This window comes from Esox lucius, chromosome 6, assembly GCF_011004845.1.
Source record: "Esox lucius isolate fEsoLuc1 chromosome 6, fEsoLuc1.pri, whole genome shotgun sequence".
Classification (NCBI taxonomy): Eukaryota; Metazoa; Chordata; class Actinopteri; order Esociformes; family Esocidae; genus Esox; species Esox lucius.
This window is the reverse complement of record NC_047574.1, coordinates 7,541,694-7,563,158: the sequence shown is the minus strand read 5'-3', so window position 1 is coordinate 7,563,158 and position 21,465 is coordinate 7,541,694. Positions and strand designations below refer to the sequence as shown.

General features: G+C 41.7%; 2 protein-coding genes across 2 annotated transcripts; one reads left to right on the top strand and one right to left on the bottom strand.

Annotated features, from left to right (window-relative positions):
- Positions 1-2,294: 2,294 nt before the first annotated feature.
- On the bottom strand, positions 2,295-5,524 carry hhex (hematopoietically expressed homeobox). The gene is made up of 4 exons (XM_010895872.5): positions 4,986-5,524; positions 3,366-3,544; positions 3,166-3,216; positions 2,295-2,935 (listed from the first exon to the last, which is right to left on the bottom strand). The coding sequence occupies exons 1-4, from the start codon at positions 5,341-5,343 to the stop codon at positions 2,684-2,686; spliced, it is 840 nt and encodes a 279-aa protein (XP_010894174.1). The 5' UTR covers positions 5,344-5,524; the 3' UTR covers positions 2,295-2,683.
- Positions 5,525-7,839: 2,315 nt separating this feature from the next.
- Positions 7,840-17,299, top strand: fh (fumarate hydratase). The gene is made up of 10 exons (XM_010895873.5): positions 7,840-8,017; positions 9,200-9,328; positions 9,468-9,578; positions 9,890-10,066; positions 10,312-10,494; positions 11,905-12,070; positions 12,293-12,496; positions 14,006-14,133; positions 15,777-15,930; positions 17,075-17,299. The coding sequence occupies exons 1-10, from the start codon at positions 7,898-7,900 to the stop codon at positions 17,215-17,217; spliced, it is 1,515 nt and encodes a 504-aa protein (XP_010894175.1). The 5' UTR covers positions 7,840-7,897; the 3' UTR covers positions 17,218-17,299.
- The last annotated feature ends 4,166 nt before the right edge of the window (positions 17,300-21,465 follow it).

Here is a 21,465-nt window from a genome sequence, read left to right as displayed (position 1 = left end):
CTTTCGGTTTGATTTAAGTTTTTTCCCTTTTAGGAACAGAATAAAATACAATGCATTGGATTGGCTACCTACATGATAAGATAACATGCAAAGACTTAGCCTTTAGCTGGAGACACTACCACACACACACAGTGAGAAACAGTGAGACACAGACATTGAGAGACACAGACAGACATAGAGAGACGCTGAGAGACAAAGACAGACATAGAGAGAAAAAGAGAGATATAGAGAGACACAGACAGACACAGAGAGACACAGACAGACACAGAGAGACAGGGAGACACAGAAACAAAGTGAAAAACTTGGTGAGAAAAACTTAGTGAGACAGATATATTTTGGTAGTTGAAAACACAGCAAATGATTATGTCCTAGATTATCATTAAATACAACAACTATAACTCCCACAATGTCACACTTGTCAGCCCTGTAGATTTACTTTGTGACTTCTAGGACATTTGTTTTCACTGTTGACTATAATTTTCCCTGTTAACTATATTTCCATGTTGATATGTATTATTATTATTATTATTGCTGCTTAAAATTGTTTGCCTTGGCAACAGTGGTAACCATGCAGTCATGCAAATAAAGCACTTATTGAATTAACAGAGATACACAGAGACAGAAAAACAGAGAGAGAGAGAGAGAGAGAGAGAGAGACACACACACAGAACCAAATAAATAGAAAGACAGAGACAGGGAGAGACAGACAGACAGTCATAGAGAGCCACAGAGAGACCGAGACATATAGAGATAGAGAGACCGAGACATATAGAGACACAGAGAGACCGAGACTGGTTCGGGACATTGGTGCACCTGATCCAGACAGATGTGGGGGTGTCTGTTTGTCTGAAGGGGTCTTTGGAACCTGGAACAATCCACTGAATGTTTCACCACTATCCACAGACCATACTTTGTGCTATTTCCTCAGTGTTGATTCTACTGAGCACAATTTGTGAACCATTACACAATACAGGTCGAATCAATGCACATTCTATTGGTTTTGCGATGGTCTTGGCGATCTGCGGGCCATTGAACCCGATCGGTGTCCATGCAGGTGCATACAGTTGAAATATTTATCACACACTCAGAGATCAGATCAATGCAGGGTCGACCAATCATTAACATGTTGCTTACTGTAAACCCACTGGTGTTTGTCTTTCTGCTAAATGATAAGGTGTTGAGGACTTGAATCTGCTCGCAGATGAGTAAAAGACAGGGACAGAGCTTTGTTGGACAGTGTACATAAGGCCCACGTCATGCTGATTCAACAGGAAATAATAGGCTTCTTGTCCTGTATTCACACACCAATTATAGATTCAGTCAGTAACCTATAGGAATACAACTGCTTGTTAACAAGGAAACTATTTGAACTTAAATCTGCAGTTGCTACACCAGTGTTATAGCTTGTAAAATAATACATATGTAGTCATTGATACATGTATTGTGAGCTTAGTTCAACCTTCATCAGAAACTCAAATTAGCTTTAGTCAAATGTTTGTGAAACAATGGTAATGAAAAGAAACACCAGTAAGCCAAATAACATTGCCAAAACTATGTTTATGATTTACTCACATCCTTGCAGACTCGTTAAACTAATTGTTTCAACTGCTTTCTTAAAAGGGCATGGTGTAAGATTGTTTTACTGTATTACTAACGTAAAAACAAGCATAAATGGCGAGAAGTAATCAGCAGTTAATATTTTAAGTGAATGTTTCATATACTGTTTTCACAAAACTTCCTTGGCGGTCCGTCTATCAGTTTGTATTGACTTGAAGTACCACAAACAGCTATTACAAACTTGTATTGACTCGAAGTCCCATGAACAGCTAATACAAACTTCAGCTAACTTTAACCACCAATAGGCAAAAATTAACAGATGAATTTTGAAAAAGAAAAAAAAAATCCATATTGAGTTTAGTTTAGCTTAAATGTGATTTGGCAAGAAACAAAACATATTTGCATGTCCCTATTATTTTCAATACTTTTTTCTAGAATTGGAAATGTTTTACTGACGTTTTTAACGGCTGTTTAAAGAAAACTGAACCGTGGACTACAGTTTGTAATGGACCATGAACTTTCTGGATGAGGAACCATCTAAAATCATGTTGACAAACATTTAAATTCTCCTTTAAAGTTCCCGTCAAGATACATAATCTCTTAAAGTATGATAACACGGCGACCGACACTAACCGACCTGTCACAGCATCACCTCAAATGAGTGAAGTGTTGGTGTGCCAAACACACAGGCTTATTTTAAAAGGACCGGAGTCAATGATCATTAAGAATAATTTCAATTATTTTATCACAAAATATGTTTTATTAGTAATCAAAACAAATACACTGAGCTTAGAATACATGTGTAAATGTTATACATTCTGATCAGCAAATCCAACTAGATAAAAACGCTTTTAACCACAACCAAAGGGAGTATAGATCTAATAACTGAAATGCTCATCCAAAATGCATTGTTGTGGCTGACATCAATATTTATTGTCCAGTTAATGTAAATGTTTTACTCGTAATGACGTCAATATAACATCGAAAAAAATATACAGATAGGCCTTCACATTATATACAAAACAAATATATTTCCCCTGAAAGACACAACCACGTTTAGAAGCAGTCAGACGGTTGTTTCCCAGCGGGATAATGTCCAGATCGAACTATAACCATGACCACGATTTCATATCTGTGGATTAAGTGGGAACTCTATGTCGTCCTCTATGTCCAGCTCTTGGTCTGTATCGTCTGAAATGTCTGACTCTATTTCTCCTTGTGATAAAGGGGATGTGGAACACTGCGACCGACTGTTAGTGTGTGTTACTTCCGAACATCTTTGGTCCAAGTCCCGACTCACACCTGATTCTGGTCCATCCTCACAGTTTCTTCCAGTACCCTCATCCTCCAGATCTCTCTTACTGCCCGCAGGGTTCTCCTGTGAAAATTAAACCAACCGCGACCGATTAGCTGCGACTTTAATTTACGTCAAATATAAAGCGTTACACTTCTGCCCACCCGGGCAAAAAAAAGAATCATACCTAATGCATTTTTTTTCTTAAAATTTGAAACATATCGCATTTAGTCTATTCATAACTAGAAATTTCACTTAAAAAAAACTCCAAATGCGCAATACACTTTTACAGACAATTTAGAAATCCTTTATACCTGTTTCAGTCGCCTCCACTTCGCCCGTCGATTTTGGAACCACGTCTTCACCTGAAAAACAGTGACCACGAGAATTGTATTAGCGTTTTTTATAATGTTGAGATATTGGATTATGTGTTTGATTATTTGACAGACTATACGAAAATCAGTTGAACGTAATGGGTCTTTAAAAATATGTATTGGATGTACATTTAACATACCTGTCTTTCGCTTAGTTGTAACATTTTAGCCAGTCGTTTTCGTTCAGGAGGTGAAAGATATTTCTGTGTCTCAAACTTCTTTTCCAGCTCTATCGTCTGATCGTTGGAGAATCGGACCTGTCCTCCTTTTCTTTTGTGAAGTGGGCGCTGAATGAATGGGGTCCATAACAGTGGTTTACCTTTGAAAACAAAATGGGGAAATAAAAATAATGTAAAACAAATAAACAACATTGGAATGATAATACGAATAGGGCTAGTAACTCCCCACCCAAAGAGTAATACATAAAATAACATCCATTAAATTCATTCGTTTTCCCTTCAGCAGACCAATTTTTTATGCAAATATCTCTAATAGTTTAACCTTTCTTGGCAGCTTGTTGCAACGCGTCCGTTGAAGCTCAGTTTTTAGGAAGGCCGTGAGTTGACACTTGACACTGAAGACTAAAAAACGATGGCAAAATATCCGTCATGAGTTTCCTGTTTATCAGACCAGATTATCTAATTACTAACGGCCTTTCCATCTGCACAATGCAATCGATGCTTCAAAATCGAAATATGTTTTAATCAACAGAATTAACCATAAACAATCAGACAACTAATCAGACAAGAAAACAAAACGATCAAAGGCAATTCAATATGTTTGTAATTAGACTATATAAATCTTTCCGCTGGCAATGAAAAATACTTTAAAAGTTAAAATCGTTTTTAAAAGATCGTGTAAGCCAATTTTTTTGTTTCTGTATTGTCAAAACCTGATTATTCTTAGTTCGATATGTATTCATAAAATCAATTAGATGAACCGAGAAATATCAATCTATTTAAAATCACGCTACATCTTTTAAATAGCGTGAGTGCACATTTCGGATGTTTACAGTTTGATTATTTTAGCAACCATAAAGTCACATCCACCGCAGAGGAAATGAACAATATCAGAAAAACGGATCCCGGCTATCAGAAGTCGAGTGTTTCCTGAATATGTCTGTATTGAGGATGTCGATAAAATAATCAGCATCGTGCACGACTCCCGGGGAAGAGGCTGCTTTGGGCTGCCAGGAAAACATTCAACAGCTTCTGAAAGCAGATTTACTCCTATCGAGAGCTCAAGATTTCCTGTATGAACGGAAAAGGGTCAGGCTTGGTGAACAGCGGCAGTTAACCCCAGAGCGACGTGTACTGCTGAAATAACAAGTGATTTAGAGCGTGTTTAGTCGCAGGATGCATCAGATGTTTGGAACAATAACGGATTTTCTAAAAACTCAAGGTCGCTCCATAGAAAGGGCCCGAAAATGTTGAAAACATTTCTAAGGAAACACAAGTAGGCTATCTGAAAATATGTTCCGGAAAATCGCGTGAGCATTTAGGCAAATTAAGCCTGAAGTAAGTCACAGTAGGCTGACTTCTAAAAAAGACTATATTATAATTTGGTTTGTTATCTAGAGCATAAAGGGATTGAGAATATAGAGTTTCAAAATCAAATAAACATATACGTTTTTTTTTTGCCAACACATGCACATATTACAGGTTATTACAGATAGGTTAATTAACATGATATATTTGACTATTACTTTAATTTAATCAGAAAGACCATCATTGTAAGTACGTGCATAATGTCCAACTCACCAAGTGGATCGTGCCTGATCAGAGCGTGAGTATAGTCCCCCATAGAGCGATGGAATGGATAGAGAGAATTAGCGAAAGCCCCGGAGGAATACGTGGACGTCAGCGCCGGGTGGTGAGAGAAAGCGGGGTGGATCGGCGTGGGTTCATAGATGGGGGTCCGGTACGGAGAGACCAAACTGGTGAAGGATGAATTCGGCGACGGAAGAGTCGGCGTGGGGATCGCGGCAGAAGGTGTTGGGGTCCCATTTCTCCCCAGTATGTCTTCGATGTAGAAAGGAGTTGGATGAACGGGCTGAATTGGGGTCGGTGCGTAAAGAGGAACACCCAATGACGAAGACGCAGTGTGTTGGTACTGCATGATTAGGCTACTTTGTATAAATCAACTGAATAGCCTAACCCTAATATTATTATCCAACTATAGTCTGTCCCGTGCAGTTAAACTAAGATCTGTTGTGCACAAAAACTCGAGGTGCCTTTCTCACTCTCCATGGATAAGGTTTGTTGGCTGGTGAATGTGACACCAGTTTCATATCTCTCTCAGAGTTAGAGGGAGGAGAAAACCAAGCGGGGCACTTCCTGCAGGTACATACACATTACTTCTGATTGGTCCCCCGACCAATACACACTTTATCGTTCATAAATCCAATCAGGCTATCCCTCATTTCACCTTCACTGCATAAAACAAAATACAGGTCTACACGTGTTATCTTATTTTAGTTTGCTAATAAATGAAGGCTTTATTTCAGGTATGTTCACAAAATATTCAACGGGCTATTCACGTGGACTAGCCATGTGTCAAACGTTCTTTCTCATTTGTACATTTACGCGAACTCTCCAATCTCAAAATCTTAATTAATACTGAAGATTTTCTGATTCAATTAGATTAGATATTTGGACCCATCAGCACATTATCAATAAATATAAACATACCAAACACTAAACACAGATTGTAAAATACAACAAGGACTATCTGTCGCAGGTGATTAACTCAGGATGATTGAAATTATCCTGAAGGCGAGTCTTATATCAGTCTGCCCACAGAGATACGATAAGTGTTCTGTGAGTGGGTCTATTATCACTTGAACATTATGGATGTTAGTGGCTTTACATTGTTCACTAAGTACCCTGCGTCGTTTCCTCTTATGTGTTAAACAGTGATGAATACACTGTTATAACTTCTCTATTTTTTTCAATGCGATCACCACAATCACAAAAAGTAATCTGTGCTCATTCCAATTCAAAACATATCCTACATTGTCAAGATTTGCGGTTCTTTCTTTATTTCCTTAAGCAGGAATTTTCTCTTTTGTTATTTTTTTTCCTGATGCAAATTTTACATTAAAAACTGCTGACAAACTGAAATCCTCCCAATGCCAATAGTTCCACTTAGCTTATTCGATTTTCTACAAGCAAGTCTATCCAATAAAGGAAACTTTCTAACAGTTGTAATTTAGATAACGCGGCCCAGAGAATAAACATTGATACGAGGGAAACTAAGACATATAGTCTCACATGAAAGTCAAAGGAGTAAATGGCTAATATTTGGACTTTGACAATCATTGCAGTGAATTGATCCGACTGCAGTGCCTTGGCGTCGGGTTCCTGCAGAACAACAGCTGATAAATGCAGATCTGGGTGGGTGGTTATCACTAGTCTAAAGTCATCGAGCGGCTGGGTCGTTGTTGGCGCCGTAGTTCTAATTTCAGAGATGTTTTGAACTTTACAATTGAGGAAATCATTAAAGCAACTTTTATCATGATCAACAATCACCCAGCTTTTTCAAATTGTAATATCAATTTATTGATCCATATACTTGTGGGCGAACCATTATTATCTGTAGGCTCAGAATATGCATAGGTCCATTCGTTTTCAACAAACGACACTTTTTCCATAAACAAATCAAATCAAGCCCAACGATTATTATAATATTATTCCAAGGAGGAAATGTGGATAAATGGAGTGATAATTACCCAAAAAATTACTAATTACATACCAACCACACTCAGCTGGAAAATAATGTGAAAGTAAGATAAGTCCAAACGCATATAATGACAGCAAGTATACGATTAACGGTTATAATAGATAGGACAACTTGATCGCTCCACATTTACTTAAAATCTCTGCAAAAACAGAATCGTTTATTTCATTGACCTAGAGGCGCTCTCATTAGGCCTGATGATCGAGAAATGCTATACCGAATACGAATAGGCTACACTAAACGTCCTCGGATGATGAAGTGGCACTCTTCGATAAAAATCTACCTGTTACTGGGTCTTTAGCGTTTTATCACCCGACAACGAATGGATTAGCTTGTGGTCATTTCAGGCAATAACAATTTATCTGCTTCGAGATGACAAAATAAATGCATACATTTTGACATGAAAATCACCTTTGGGAACTGCTTTTAAATTACACACCCAGTTTCAAAGGTCTACCATGGTTGTCCTTATCCCAAATGTGTGCTGCCTGTGTCCCCCCAAACGTGTAACGTGTAGAAAGAGAGGATCAGCTAAACAGAACACGTACCATTGCTGCCATCTACTGGAGAATAGCTATTGGCTTTGGTCAGATTAGAGTTTAAGGGGAATATTACCTACGATACTTCGAATAAAGACAATTTCATGTCAAGTACACTGCTTTCGTGAGAACACTTTTGAAAAACAAACTTGTCTGAAATGTAATGTAAAATATTATAAAATCAAATAACAGTATTTGTTTAACCAGCATCAATACAGTCCAAAATCCAACCGTTTTTACCAACATTCCGTGTGCTGTGCTGCTTTCAATTAACTCCCCTTTCCTCTAGGATTGTTGCAAGTATATGTTTCCTCCCACTTACAAAGGCTTGTGGTTGGCTCATTTCAGTTCCGCCTTTCTCCAGGGTTGAATAAACTGACGGCTGAACAAACGCCATGTATCGCTCTTTGAGAAACGTCCAGCGGTTTAACTGCAGCCTCCAAGCGCTGCAGAGGAATTTAGCCAAAACAAAGCACAATACTGCCGCAGGTGTAAGCTTGTCATTATTCAGAATGGTAAGTTTTGTCTTTGCGGAGATAGGACTAGATGTTAGCCCTTTGCAGGCCAACAAATGACCTTATTAGCTCGCCAAGCTAGCTATAGGCAGCTATTTTACTGTAGTTACCTCAACGACAAATGACACAGCTGAGGTCTAAAACATTTATGAACGCAGGGTTTAAGTTGATCCTTTAGGACTATAGATACTCTTTTTGCAAACGGTCACAACAATGTTCTACCAAATAAGCAACCTAACTAGCTTGTCAGTTGGCTAATTTTATCTTGTCTCAAGCTAACAGAAGGTCAAGTTCAATTTGTACTTATCTGTTAGCATAATAACTGCTGGAGATTTAGCCAGCGCTTCTGTTTGAAACTCTGCTTTGAGGGGCGGTGCTATATTACAGTATATTTTTATTTTAGGACAGCTAGGACACAGAACGACTTATGACTCGGAAATACGTACAAATCCCAAAATGGTACATCTCACAACTTAAAATGTTTCCCTGCATTGTAAATGTTGGAGGTTTGAGATTTATATTTTTCTTATGGACGACATTGTCCAGAAACATAAATATTGGTTGGAACTACAAACTGACATTTTGGATTTTACTGAAAACCACACTGAATTGGGCATGTCTAAGTGTGCGGGGAAGCAACCGCAAGATGAGACAAGACCTGAAGAACTTTAAAACATACATAATTACACAGGGCTGAGATGTGGTTTAAGAATATAGAATGCTCTTACATTACGAGTTTGATATGAATTAAAAACAATTCGCTGTACAGCAACATTGCTATCGTCCATTGTCAAACGGTTTTCGAAACATGCCCCTATCATATCACAGATTAACAGTTCATCAAAACATTTTAGCACATATGTACTTCGCTAATGTGCCTTCAGCAAAGGAAGTACACTTCCTCCCCGGGAATAATACACAGGTTTTCTCTATGTGAAAAGTGTCAGATCTTCTAGCAACTATCGAAACCTACATTCCCCAAAAAATTTTTGTCCTGCCCCACCATTTTTAAAAGTCAGACCCACTCTTGGTAGAGGTTAGCTTCCTTCCGCTTCCAAATATCAAGACAGACAAACCTATAGGTAGATACTGTTGTTCGGGTTCTGCATCTCCAATGAAGTAACCACTAGTCAGCTGGCTGTCAACAACAACTCCTCTTCTTTGATGTTTGTTATTTTTCAGTCTTCAGAGTACAGAATTGAGGCAGACACCTTTGGAGAGCTGAGGGTACCAGCTGACAAGTATTATGGAGCTCAGACTGTAAGGTCCACGATGAACTTCAAGATTGGCGGACCATCTGAAAGAATGCCAGTAAGTTCAACCAACACTTCATCTATCAAGCTGTAGCCCCTTTGAATACAGTGGATTTTTAACTAGTCTTGTCTGTTCATCTCTGCATGTTGCACACTCTCTCCACTTGTTCCACCACTGTCTCCCCCTATGTTCCTAGATCCAGGTGATCAAAGCATTTGGCATTCTGAAGAGGGCCGCTGCGGAGGTGAACAAGGACTACGGACTGGACCCCAGGCTGGCAGATGCCATCATTCAGGCTGCGGACGAGGTGCCTAATACGGGGTGAAAAGCAAAAATGAATGAAGCGTAGGCGAGATCACGCCTCTCAGCTTGTGGATAAGGGGCAGTGTCCTCTAAATCCATGGCTACGAGTAGCCACAGCTTTCGACACAGCATTGTACATTTAGACTCCTTCTAATCGTTTTGAGAAATTAGAGACATGCTCCAAAGGTTTTTTAGGCGATTCGATTTTAGCCTTTTTGCATCCCTCCTCATGTCGTTGTTGGCACACACGGACCCAGGCTGAAGGGTCTAGGCCCCGCCTCTGTGTACTAACTGATCCCGATGGTGCTGATCCAGGTGGCGGCAGGCAAGCTGGACGACCACTTCCCCCTGGTGGTTTGGCAGACGGGGTCAGGAACTCAGTCCAACATGAACGTCAACGAGGTGATCAGCAACCGGGCCATCGAGATCCTGGGAGGGAAGCTGGGGAGCAAGGACCCTGTCCACCCCAATGACCATGTCAACAAAAGCCAGGTACGCCGACCACTTGGTCCTGTTTCATTCAGTGTGTGAAGATGAGAAGTGAAGGGCAATATGGGACGTTTGGAGTGAACCTTAGAAGGGTTTAAAGCATTACATTTTAAAGGTTCATTCAGGGATGTCTGACGCTGCTGAAGATTGTGCATTTTAATGTCTGTAGACTGTTTTATGTAACCTGTTGGGTCTATACTGCAGTGCTCCAGTGCAGTTAATGGAACCTGTTGGTTTTGCTTTTGCAGAGCTCCAACGACACGTTCCCCACTGCCATGCACATTGCAGCCGCCAAAGAGGTCCATGAGGTTCTGCTCCCAGGACTACAACACCTCCACGATGCACTGCAGGCCAAGGCTGTGGAGTTTAAAGACATCATCAAGATCGGACGCACACACACCCAGGATGCCGTGCCGTTATCTCTGGGACAGGTACACCACGCACGCCCAAATCAAATACCCAAATCTAATTTATTTTGTCCTTTTGCCCCCCCGTTCTTTTTTACATATGTATTTTTTTGTTTTAAATAAATACATCTGAATATTTTTCTAAATATTATTACAAAATTGTTTACATATGATAACATACCATGACATTACATAAAAACGTGTAAAGATGATGCACAAGAAAGCCCACAAACAGTTTGTTGAAGACAAACAGACCAAGGACATAGATTACTGGAACCATGTCCTGTGGTCTGATGAGACCAAGATAAACTTGTTTGGTTCAGGTGGTTTCAAGTGTGTGTGGCGGCAACCAGGTGAGGAGTACAAAGACGTGTGTCTTGCCTACAGTCAAGCATGTTGGTGGGTGTGTCAATGTCTGGGGCTGCATGAGTGCTGCCGGCACTGGGGAGCTACAGTTAATTGAGGGAACCATGAATGCCAACATGTACTCTGACGTACTGAAGCAGAGCGTTATCCCCTACATTTGGAGACTTGGCCACAGGGTAGTATTCCAACATGATAATGACCCAAAACACCTCCAAGACAACCACTGCCTTGGTAAAGAAGCTGAGGATAAAGGTGATGGACTGGCCAAGCATGTCTCCAGACCTAAACCCTATTGAGCATCAGTGGAGCATCCTCAAACGGAAGGTGGAGGAGCGCAAGGTCTCTAACATCACCCAGCTCTGTGATGTCTTCATGGAGGAGTGGAAGAGGACTCCAGTGGCAACCTGTGAAGCTCTGGTGAAGGCAGTGCTGGAAAATGATGGTGGCCACACAAAATATTGACACTTTGGGCCCAATTTGGACATTTTCCCTTAGGGGTGTACTCACAGCGGTTTAGACATTAATGGCTGTGTGTTGTGTTATTTTGAGGGGACAGCATATTTACACTGTTGTACAAACTGTACCCTCACTACTTTACATTGTAGCACAGTGTATGTAATCAAATATGTGAGGGGTTGTGAGATACTGTATGTACAGCATAGCCTACCGTTAACAAGTGAATGAAAGTTAACTAATTCAAGGGAAGATGGAATATTTTTACTGAATTCATGTTACCTATGGAAAACTTTGACCAATAAACACTACATATAGTTAGACTGGGAAATCTAAAGACTGTTGAGAGTGCAGAAACTGGTGTTAAGCAAATAGCATGTAGCTGGTTAACTAGCTTCTCTGGACTCTTGTGTTGATTAAATATTGTCTTCTACTTCTGTAGCCGAGTTTTGCATTTCTACCCTGCGATTATCACATGGCATAATGACTGCGCTAAGCTAAAGCAAGTTTTCAGCGACACCAAATCACCAATTAGGCGTTGGTTAGAGACAACGTGGAGCTATTTAAAATGTATTTCCGACCGTTCGCTAATCGGCGCATTTGCTTGCGTGGCAGGAATTCAGCGGGTATGTGCAGCAGGTGAAGTACAGCATGGAGCGGGTGAGGTCGGCCATGCCCCGGGTGTATGAGCTGGCAGCTGGCGGTACTGCCGTGGGGACTGGACTCAACACACGCATCGGCTTTGCCGAGAAAGTAGCCGCCACTGTGGCCTCTCTCACTGGTAGGGCGATGGAGGGCGCACGCACGCACACACACACCCTTTCACTGAATAAGACCGTGCGGATATTCACAATAATAATGGGTTTAATGGTTTGGTTGTTGACTGTCATAATTTACCTGTTTTCACATTATAGACTGTTTCAAGGACACACGGATGCTTTTTCATGCTGCTTTTGCCTCCAAGCCTGTCTGCATCCTAGTGTTGCCATGTCCGTGCCCCCAGGTCTGCCCTTTGTGACGGCTCCTAACAAGTTTGAAGCCCTGGCAGCCCACGATGCCCTGGTGGAACTGAGCGGGGCTCTGAACACTGTGGCCGTCAGCATGATGAAGATTGCCAACGATATCCGCTTCCTGGGTTCCGGGCCCCGCTCCGGCCTGGGGGAGCTCTGCCTCCCTGAGAACGAGCCTGGTAGCAGCATAATGCCTGGTGAGTGAGGTTGGGCCGTCTTTTAGTTTGGAACCAGTAGAGTTGGGCGGTCTTATCAGCCATAATGTTGTTTTCACGTTCAGGGTGACAGGAAGGAAAGTTGAGAGCACAATGCCATAATAGCCTCCAGATCTGCGATCACAACCTTCCCTGATCTGAAATATCCTTTCATTTGTTATTGAGAGAAAATATATTACACACAAATATTCACAGAGCTAGAATTTGGCTGGTCAGCTGTTTGGGTAAGACCTCCTTGCTTTTACAAAACCTGACACGGTCATAATAAGATGACAGCTCTGTCACCAGAGATGGTGTTACAGTAAAATCAGTAATCAGTATATCACAAATGCAATTTGGAAAAATCTCAAGATAAATAATCTACAGTCAGTTAGTGTTGCTAGATGACAGACATTTTCTGACTCACTGTTGTAGGTTTCTGGTTCAGGACCAAACCCTCCAACTTCCTCTATCTACAGCATAAGTCTACAGTTGTTATGTCTCTCTGGTTTTAGTGGTTAAATAGTGACAGGTATCATCTAACTGGAGCAGTGTAACGCCACTGTCACAGCTGTCAGGAAACATCCATGCACCCCCCCCCCCCCCCACCAGCGGGGATCAGGTTCAGCAATATTTCTGTCAAGACCTCACCCCCAGTTTACCCTCCATTACATTTAGACATCCTGTATACAGAGTGTCTCACAAAAGTGAGTACACCCCTCACATTAAATATTTACAATCTTTTCATGTGACAACACTGAGAAAATGACACTTTGCTATAATGTAAATTAGAGTGTATAGCTTGTATAACAGTGTAAACCGTGTCCTAATTGGGCCCAATTTGGACATTTTCACTTAGGGGTGTACTCACTTTTGTTGCCAGCGGTTTAAACATTAATGGCTGTGTGTTGTGTTACAAGCAAACTTGCACAGCAAACTTGCACTGTGATACAAGCTGTACACTCACTACTTTACATTGTGGCAAAGTGTCATTTCTTCAGGGTTGTCACATGAAAAGATGTAATCAGATATTTACAAAAATGTGAGGGGTGTACTCCTGTGAGATACTGTATATTCCATATAAGAGCCTCACGCTGGTACCCTTTGACTGAGAACACCTTGTCATTTACAGCAACTACCTGAGAACAACTGGGGTTAATGGCCTTGCTCACCACAATTTACTGGCTCGGGATTAGATTGAGGCAAACCTTTCAGTTACTGGTCCAATTGTCTAAGCTCCAGGCCCCTGCATCCCCAAAACATGAAATGGTCTTGCAGATGTCTGCGGATTAATTACTCTTTTAGGAACAGTGTGTTCTAGCTCTGTGCTGCTGCCTACTGTTCTGTTAAAGGGTTTTATGTTGCTGTTAGTGTTACAACCCAGGGTGGTGCAGCAGACCATTTCAGATTTTCAGGTTCTAGCCCCCCCACCCGATTTTGTATTTTTACCAATGTAAAAATGCTGTGTAAATGCGGCTGAACTGGTGTTTGTCGTGTTTCAATGTCTTCCAGGGAAAGTGAACCCCACCCAGTGTGAGGCGATGACCATGGTTGCAGCTCAGGTTATGGGAAACAATGTGGCTGTGACCATCGGGGGCAGCAATGGACACTTTGAGCTCAATGTCTTTAAGCCAATGATGGTGAGTGGTGAGGTGATGTTATGCTGGTAGTACTCGCTATAACGCCACCATTAAACTTTAAAAGGCCATATAGTTAAGTCTGGTCTGGAAAAAAAAAGAACAGACAAGAACAGTATTGGAAAGGGCGTTTTATGTATAATGTACAGACTAGATTTTGAACTCTATTGCCTTATATATTTCAATTGTGGCGCTTATTTTGCAAAAGAAAATCTGAGTTAGCGCTGCTAGCATTATATCCCGCTGCTAGAAGAACGGTAATGAAGCCTCGTATGGCTATCACTAATGGTAAGAGCTTCCGTGACCTAACATCTGCTCGTTAGTCACCTTAAACCAACACGCCCTTTGAAATAAAGTTTTAGTCCAACAACGAGATTAACCAGTGTCCACAGAACTGGCCTATGATATATTTGTGATGAATTATGACATTACTCCCTAATGTAGGATGAACAAGTTCTCAGTCAGTCAGTCTGCAGCAGCGTTTGAAAATAAACCTTATTGGTTGTAGACAATGTGAAGGGGCTTCTCCTCAGGTGAAAATGGAAATGTCAGTTGGCTTTCGTAACCAATTGTTCAGGATAGGAGGTTATAGAAGGCGCGCAAGGTCTGATCGGCCAGAGAAAATGTAAATGTCAGTTGGCTTACTGCGGGTTAGTGTTTAGAGGTTCAGACTATAATGGCTATGTGACTGAGTGGGCGGGGCCCTGCTTATACTGGAGCTGTCTGTTCCTACATCCAATGTTTTGTCCTTTATAACATTTTTCGGTGTTTTCCCTGGTGTGAGATCCACTGGGGTTATTACAGCGTTTAAACATAAGACCATGAACGGGAGCGTCCCGTTACGTCATGGACTACTCTGTGTAGCACGGGGGATGAAGATTTAAGTCTTCGTCGCCGTCTCCTGTTGCCGTGAAATATCCCGATGTGTCCCTAGTTTTACTCCTGTTCTTTTTTTTGTTAGACTGTTAACCTTCGAAGGAATGGCTTGATCTCGCTCCCCTAAACGCGCAAAAGGCTCCAGCTCTCGCCATGGTGGCCGGCTTCTTCAGATGTTCCCTGTTGTATTCACGCCTGGCCCTTCTATGGAAGCTCCGCTTCCCTGTCAGGAGGAATGTCATTTTTACTGGCCCATTGTGATCTCATTCTGGGGGTGAATGTAGGGCTGATCGGCTAGCCGTTAGGAGGTGCTTAGCCTGTTTGGCAAGTCAGGCCATGTGGGGAGTTACCAGGTCGGTGTATAAAACGGTGCAGTCTGGCCCTAACCCATCTACTTGACAACAAGCCTGGCCTACCATAATTGTTTGGTTTTAATGAGTTTTCTTTCCAGTAGTATAAGGGTCACTTGCTCTGCCACCGCCACTAATATATCTCCTAGACTTTATGACCTCATTGACAATTTGGGATTCCAAATATTATTATTATTTTTTTTTTGTAATGAATGGGTGCCCCCCACATTTAGTTTTTCTACCTATTCAGCATTTGGAGGCAATATAACCGATACTTTTATCTGAATGTCTGTGGAATTAATTAATAGCTGCTTAACTTCCACAACCAGACTCTCTGAAAGCAGGAGGCGGAGCCTATGAGACATAACAACCGCTCAGTTTTCTGCAGGATAGCGTAACTCCTCTCCTCTCTCCTCCCAGATAAAGAATGTGTTGAACTCGGCCAGGCTGCTTGGGGATGCCTCGGTCTCTTTCACTGATAACTGCGTGGTGGGTATTGAAGCCAACATTGATAGGATCAACAAACTGATGAACGAGTCTTTGATGCTGGTCACCGCCCTCAATCCACATATAGGTAGGTGCTTTAATTGTTTTGAACTGTGTAAAAAAAAAAAAAAAAAAAAAAAAAAAAACATTCTTAAAGACCTAAAAGAAGGGTACCTGCACACTTGATTACTACAGCAGTGGCAGGTTGTTACTGCGGGTACTGTTCTTTCAGTAGTAATCCCATCTGCCCACCAGAGGGCAGTGACTCTCTGTCCAATGTTTGGAAGCACTGAGATTCACCTGTGATGTGAGGACATATGTTATAAATGAGATGTGCTCCCTCTGCAGTCAGTCTGTGTCAAACACTGTTTCAGCCTCTCAGTGCTCCTATGCAATACATCAATGAATATGGACCAGAGCAGTAAAAACAACACCGCCATATAATATATTGATAGTAGCACCTGTTTGGGACTTCTAGCGAATGCTAAATAACTGTTGGTGTTGGGATGAATGTCTAATAGGCCGCATTCCAAATGGCTCTCTGTACAGCTGCAGTGTACTTCTGTTGACATATGGAGTTGTAATAGACTGTGTGGGGAATAGACGCCTAATTGGGACATAACCACATTGCCCTTGGTGAGGTGGGCCAAGACTGAAGAGGAGACAGGTGTGCTGTGGGCAATGGGCCAATTGGCCAAGCCTGGTCTGACCAACAAGTAGGGCACAGAAATGCTGATTGATTACATTTGTCAGACTTGCAGATCTAGGGCCAAGCCCCCTTAACGCGGACACGCACACACACGCACACGCACACACACACACGCGCGCACACGCCCAGGGACGGCGACGGCCTCTCTTCCCCACCACCTGGGCTGTATACAGGAGGCTCTGACCGTCTGATTTTGCCCAAGACACTGAGACTGGGTTTACACAACCACAGTTAAAGCCCAATTAGTTTTTTTCCCCACCCCATATCTAGTATTTCTTCTGACTCTTTTACATGCGTCAAATTTGCTCACTCACTGCCCAGAGATGTTGTGTAAACGTATGGGCTCAGGGGCAGCTCTTACAATGAGATGCTGCTGCTGGTTGCTCGTCATAATGTCTCGTACCTGATTAGTTTGAGGTGGAGGACATTTAAGGCAGGTGGTTGGTGAATGGTTTGTTAGTCATCCCTTTTCGTGTTTACTTTCTAATCCTAGCGTCTGTCTTTCTTCCTATTGACTTGATAGGTTATGACAAAGCTGCAAAGATTGCCAAGACCGCTCACAAAGAGGGTGGCAACCTCAAGGAAACTGCCATCAAGCTGGGATACCTCACAGCTGAAGAGTTTGATGCGTGGGTCAAGCCGCATGAGATGCTGGGACCCAAGTAAAAAACTCCACATGCTGAAGAACATCTATGGTTTATGTGTCTTATGTCTTTGTACAAAATAAAATAAGTTTTATTGAAGCATGTTGTTGTGGTCTTTCTCAGCAATCTGTTTGCTTGACAGTCTTTGCTGAAGTAATACTTACTTCAGACCATTTTGGTTGAACAGAAGGAGTGGATATTGGGGAATATTGAAGTAAAATGTTTTTATTCTCATTCAGTGAAAATTACTTCTGGAGCTTTCACCAAGGATACATGGTGTTATTCAGAAACATGACCAGATATTACCGTTCTCATTTTAGACTTCTATTGCATTTCCAGGGGTATGATGTAGCATTTCCCATTTTGAGAAATGTCCATTTGCAATATTTGAGTTTTGAATAATATGCTGTTCCAAGGCTAAATGATATTTCAATTCATATTTTTGCACTTCACTGTCTTGTTAATGTCCTCTTCGCATTGTACCTCAAGATAAAATCTCAATGTCTTGTTGCTTTTTCTAAATCCCTGTTTTTAAGATTTATTTTTAAAGTTCTTAATTTAAATAAAGGTTAAACGGGAGCAGCGCCTCGGGCTGGTGCACCTCCCTAGGCTACCACCGTTAGGTTTTGAGGAGGAGACTATGCGAGATGTGGAGTATGTGATTTAGATACGTTTCTGAGCCTGAGCCCACTTGTCTCTGTGAAAGGAATTGGCCTAGGTAAGAGGACTTGGATATCAGGCAAAATACGTGTTGCACAGAAGAGCTTGCCAAGGATAGTTAAATGTTGTCTGAAGGCGTTTAATGTGTCTAATTAATTGAATGCTCTTACAGAGCTAGACCTCCATGCGTTGTACCTTTCACTGTGCTTTTAATTAAACTCCTCATGTTTCAAAGTCTGCTTCCTGAGTTTGTACCATCTATAATTAATGAGTCCAGAAAGTGTGACAGAAATCAAACTAAAAGGGACAGTAATCAAATAAGATATGAATTGAGGATGTGGAAGTGATAGATGGAATTATTTTAGCAGTCCCAATTCATGAGTTCTAATGTGAAATTTTTGTAAATGCGTCAAAATGGGTTTGCCTCCGTCCAATCGGAAACCACACTAAACCTTCACCAGAGACTTGTGAGTCACAATCCTCCTGGGCTGCTCTGCCAGTCAACTTACTTAGGACTAATACCCATTCCTGGTTGCTGTGGGTAACCGGCTTCTGTTGTTTCACGGGCCTGGGCTGGATCTGAGGCCTTCAGACTGAATGAAAGGGGATTACATGCAGAGCCTAGGAGCACGGTGAGATCCAGGACCCGACTCTGTACTTCCCCTGTAACTGTTCCCTTGGTGGTTGCTGCAAAAGACAAGATGTTCTTGGTCAACTGGATATGGGTAGATTCATTGAAATATGCTGCCATGTAATGCTACTTTTCCCTGGCACTAGCTGCATTCTGGACTAACTACTGGGGATATCGACCTGTCTGTCTGGACTTGAATAACTACTGGTGATAAAAACCTGTCTGTTTAGATTAACTCCTGTGGAGACCCTGCAGACAGGGAAAGTCTGTGTTTTGGTTTTTCTTTTTATTCCAGCACTTTGGATTGGATACTGTGTAGGCATTGTTAATGTTGTAAATGACTATTGTAGCTGGAAATGGCTGATTTGTAATGGGATGTAATTGAATTTATACATAGGTGTACAGAGGCCCATTTTCAGAAACCATCAGTCCTGAGCTCTGAAGGCACATTGTGTTTGTTAATGGAAGTTTATCATTTAAAAAGGTTAATTGATCATTAGAAAAATTGATCATTGACCGAAAGGACAAGATCCCGGATACAGGCGGCTGAAATGAGCTTTCTCCGCAGGGTGGCTGGGCGATCCCTTAGAGATAGGGTGAGAAGCTCGGTCACCCGGGAGGAGCTCAGAGTAGAGCCGCTGATCCTCCACATCGAGAGGGGTCAGCTGAGGTGGCTTGGGCATCTGTTTCGGATGCCTCCGGAACGCCTTCTTGGGAAGGTGTTCCGGTCCCGTCCCACCGGGAAGAGACCCCGGGGAAGACCTAGGACACGCTGGAGGGACTATGTCTCCCGGCTGGCCTGGGAACGCCTCGGTGTCCCCCCGGAAGAGCTGGAGGAAGTGTCTGGGGAGAGGGAAGTCTGAGCATCCCTGCTTAGACTGCTGCCCCCGCGACCCGGCCCCGGATAAGCGGAAGATGATGCTATGCTATGCTAATTGATCATTAGAAAACCCTTTTGCAATTATGTCAGCACAGCTGAAAACTATTTTGCTGATTGAAGGGCAATTAAACCTGCCTTCTTTAGACTAGTTGAGTATTTTCAACATTAGCAATTGTAGGTTCGATAACAGGCTCATAATGGTTGGAAACAAAGAACTTTCTTCTGAAACCCGTCAATCTAGTCTTGTTCTGAGAAATGAAGGCAATTCCTTGTGAGAATATGCCAAGAAACTGAAGATCTCGTGCAATGCTGTGTACTACACCCTTCACAAAACAGATCACAATTTCTCTAACTAGAATAAAAAGAGGAGTGGGAGTGGGTGCGGTGCACAACTGAGCAAGAGGACAAATACACTACTTTGAGAAACAGACACCTCACAGTTCCTCAGCAGTCTTTAAATTGTATCCACAAAACACCTGTCTCAACATCAGCAGTGAAGAGGCGACTCAAGGATGCTTGCCTTCTAGGCAGAGTTGCAAAGATTGAGGTGTTTGGATCACAAAGAAGAACATTAGGTGGTGGTAAAATTGGAGATTTGTACAGGGTAAAAGGGATCTTGTTGAAGGAAGGCTATTACTCCATTTTGCTGCACCATGCCATACCCCGTGGACGGCGCTTGATTGGAACCAATTAACACCAACAACAGGACAATGATTCAAAGGACATCTCCAAAGTATGCAAGAACTATTTAAGGAAGAAACAGTCAGTTGCTATTCTGTCTATAATGGAGCTGTTGTGGGAGCAGCTTGACCGTATGGGAGGTTAGAAGTGCTTATTAAGCCAATCCAAGTTGAGGGAGGTGCTTCAGAAAGCATGGGGTGGAATCTCTTCAGATTACCTCAACAAATTGACTGCTAGAATGCTAAAGGTCTGCTTTTGCAATTGCTGCAAATGGAGGATAATTTGATGAAAGCAACAAATAGACACAATTATTATTTCAATTAAAAATCATTAACAACCTTGTCAATGACCTTTTCCTATTCATTTTGCTATATTTCATATTAAAACTAATTTCATGTGTTTTCATGGAACACAAGGAAACTTCTATGTGACCCCAAATTTAAACGGTAGTGAATATATGTATATTTAATTTATGTACTCGGCTTTAGCATACAAAAATATTTAGAAATTTGTTTTCATATTTTCTGTTCAGAAAATATCCTAATATTAAAGCCGAGAGTCTGCACTTTGACCCAACTGACATTGTGAATTTAAAGTGCTGGAATCCAAAGCCGAGAAAAACAAACAACAAATGTGTCACTGTCAAATTACTTTGGGAGTTCACTGTATCTCCCCCAAGGAAGGACGCAGCTTAGTCCCTCCAGAATAGCTGGCTAAGGCTTGCCTCAGGGCAGACCCCCTGTGTCTCAAATGGTATGCTATTAATGCACTGTAAAGATGACAGGCTCATATATGGGGCATAGAGCCTATTACTGTTAACAGGACACCAGGTGAGCTCTGATGATTGGGCCTAGTTGATAAGCAAAGGAGCCATTAGCAAGTCATGCCCTCCTCGCAAAAACCTTTATTACAGTGTGGCCTGTTCCATTGCCTGCGCTCCGAAACGACCAGAGGCATTATCAAGTAAATGGCTGTCAGAGATGTGTTGGGGTTTTTTCATATTATAGAAAGCTGTGCAAATGGTTGTGTTAAGGTCATACAAAATTTAAGTTTTTTATGATTGTTAAATATTTTAGATGGTGGGCATTTTTGTGAGATTTCCTTGATGATGTGGTAGAACATATTGTAATTGGTATGAGCCCCATTGCTCATGAAAATCTAACAAATAAGACTTTTTTCATTTGCAGTCAACATGTTAATAGGCATCAATGTTTTCTTGTTCTTCAGACTAATCAGAGCTCAGCTTGGCAGAGCAGAGGACATATTTTACTGTTGGAAACCCTGATTGTTGTCTAGCAGTCTCTAGGCTTCCAGACTGGTAAAGCAGAGCAGAAATCTGATTGTCTCTGTGACCAGTACAGTGGGCAATTGTTTGGCTCAGCGATTACAGTGTAGCAGGGACCTGTTTGGCTTACAGT

Coding starts and splice junctions, on each gene's coding strand:
- hhex (XM_010895872.5), bottom strand. CDS start 5,343: ATGCAGTACCAACACACTGCGTCTTCGTCATTGGGTGTTCCTCTTTAC. Junction 3,545..4,985: donor GATCAGGCACGATCCACTTG/GTGAGTTGGACA, acceptor TTGTTTTCAAAG/GTAAACCACTGTTATGGACC. Junction 2,936..3,165: donor AGTGGAGGCGACTGAAACAG/GTATAAAGGATT, acceptor TAATTTTCACAG/GAGAACCCTGCGGGCAGTAA.
- fh (XM_010895873.5), top strand. CDS start 7,898: ATGTATCGCTCTTTGAGAAACGTCCAGCGGTTTAACTGCAGCCTCCAA. Junction 8,018..9,199: donor GCTTGTCATTATTCAGAATG/GTAAGTTTTGTC, acceptor GTTATTTTTCAG/TCTTCAGAGTACAGAATTGA. Junction 15,931..17,074: donor CGCCCTCAATCCACATATAG/GTAGGTGCTTTA, acceptor TTGACTTGATAG/GTTATGACAAAGCTGCAAAG.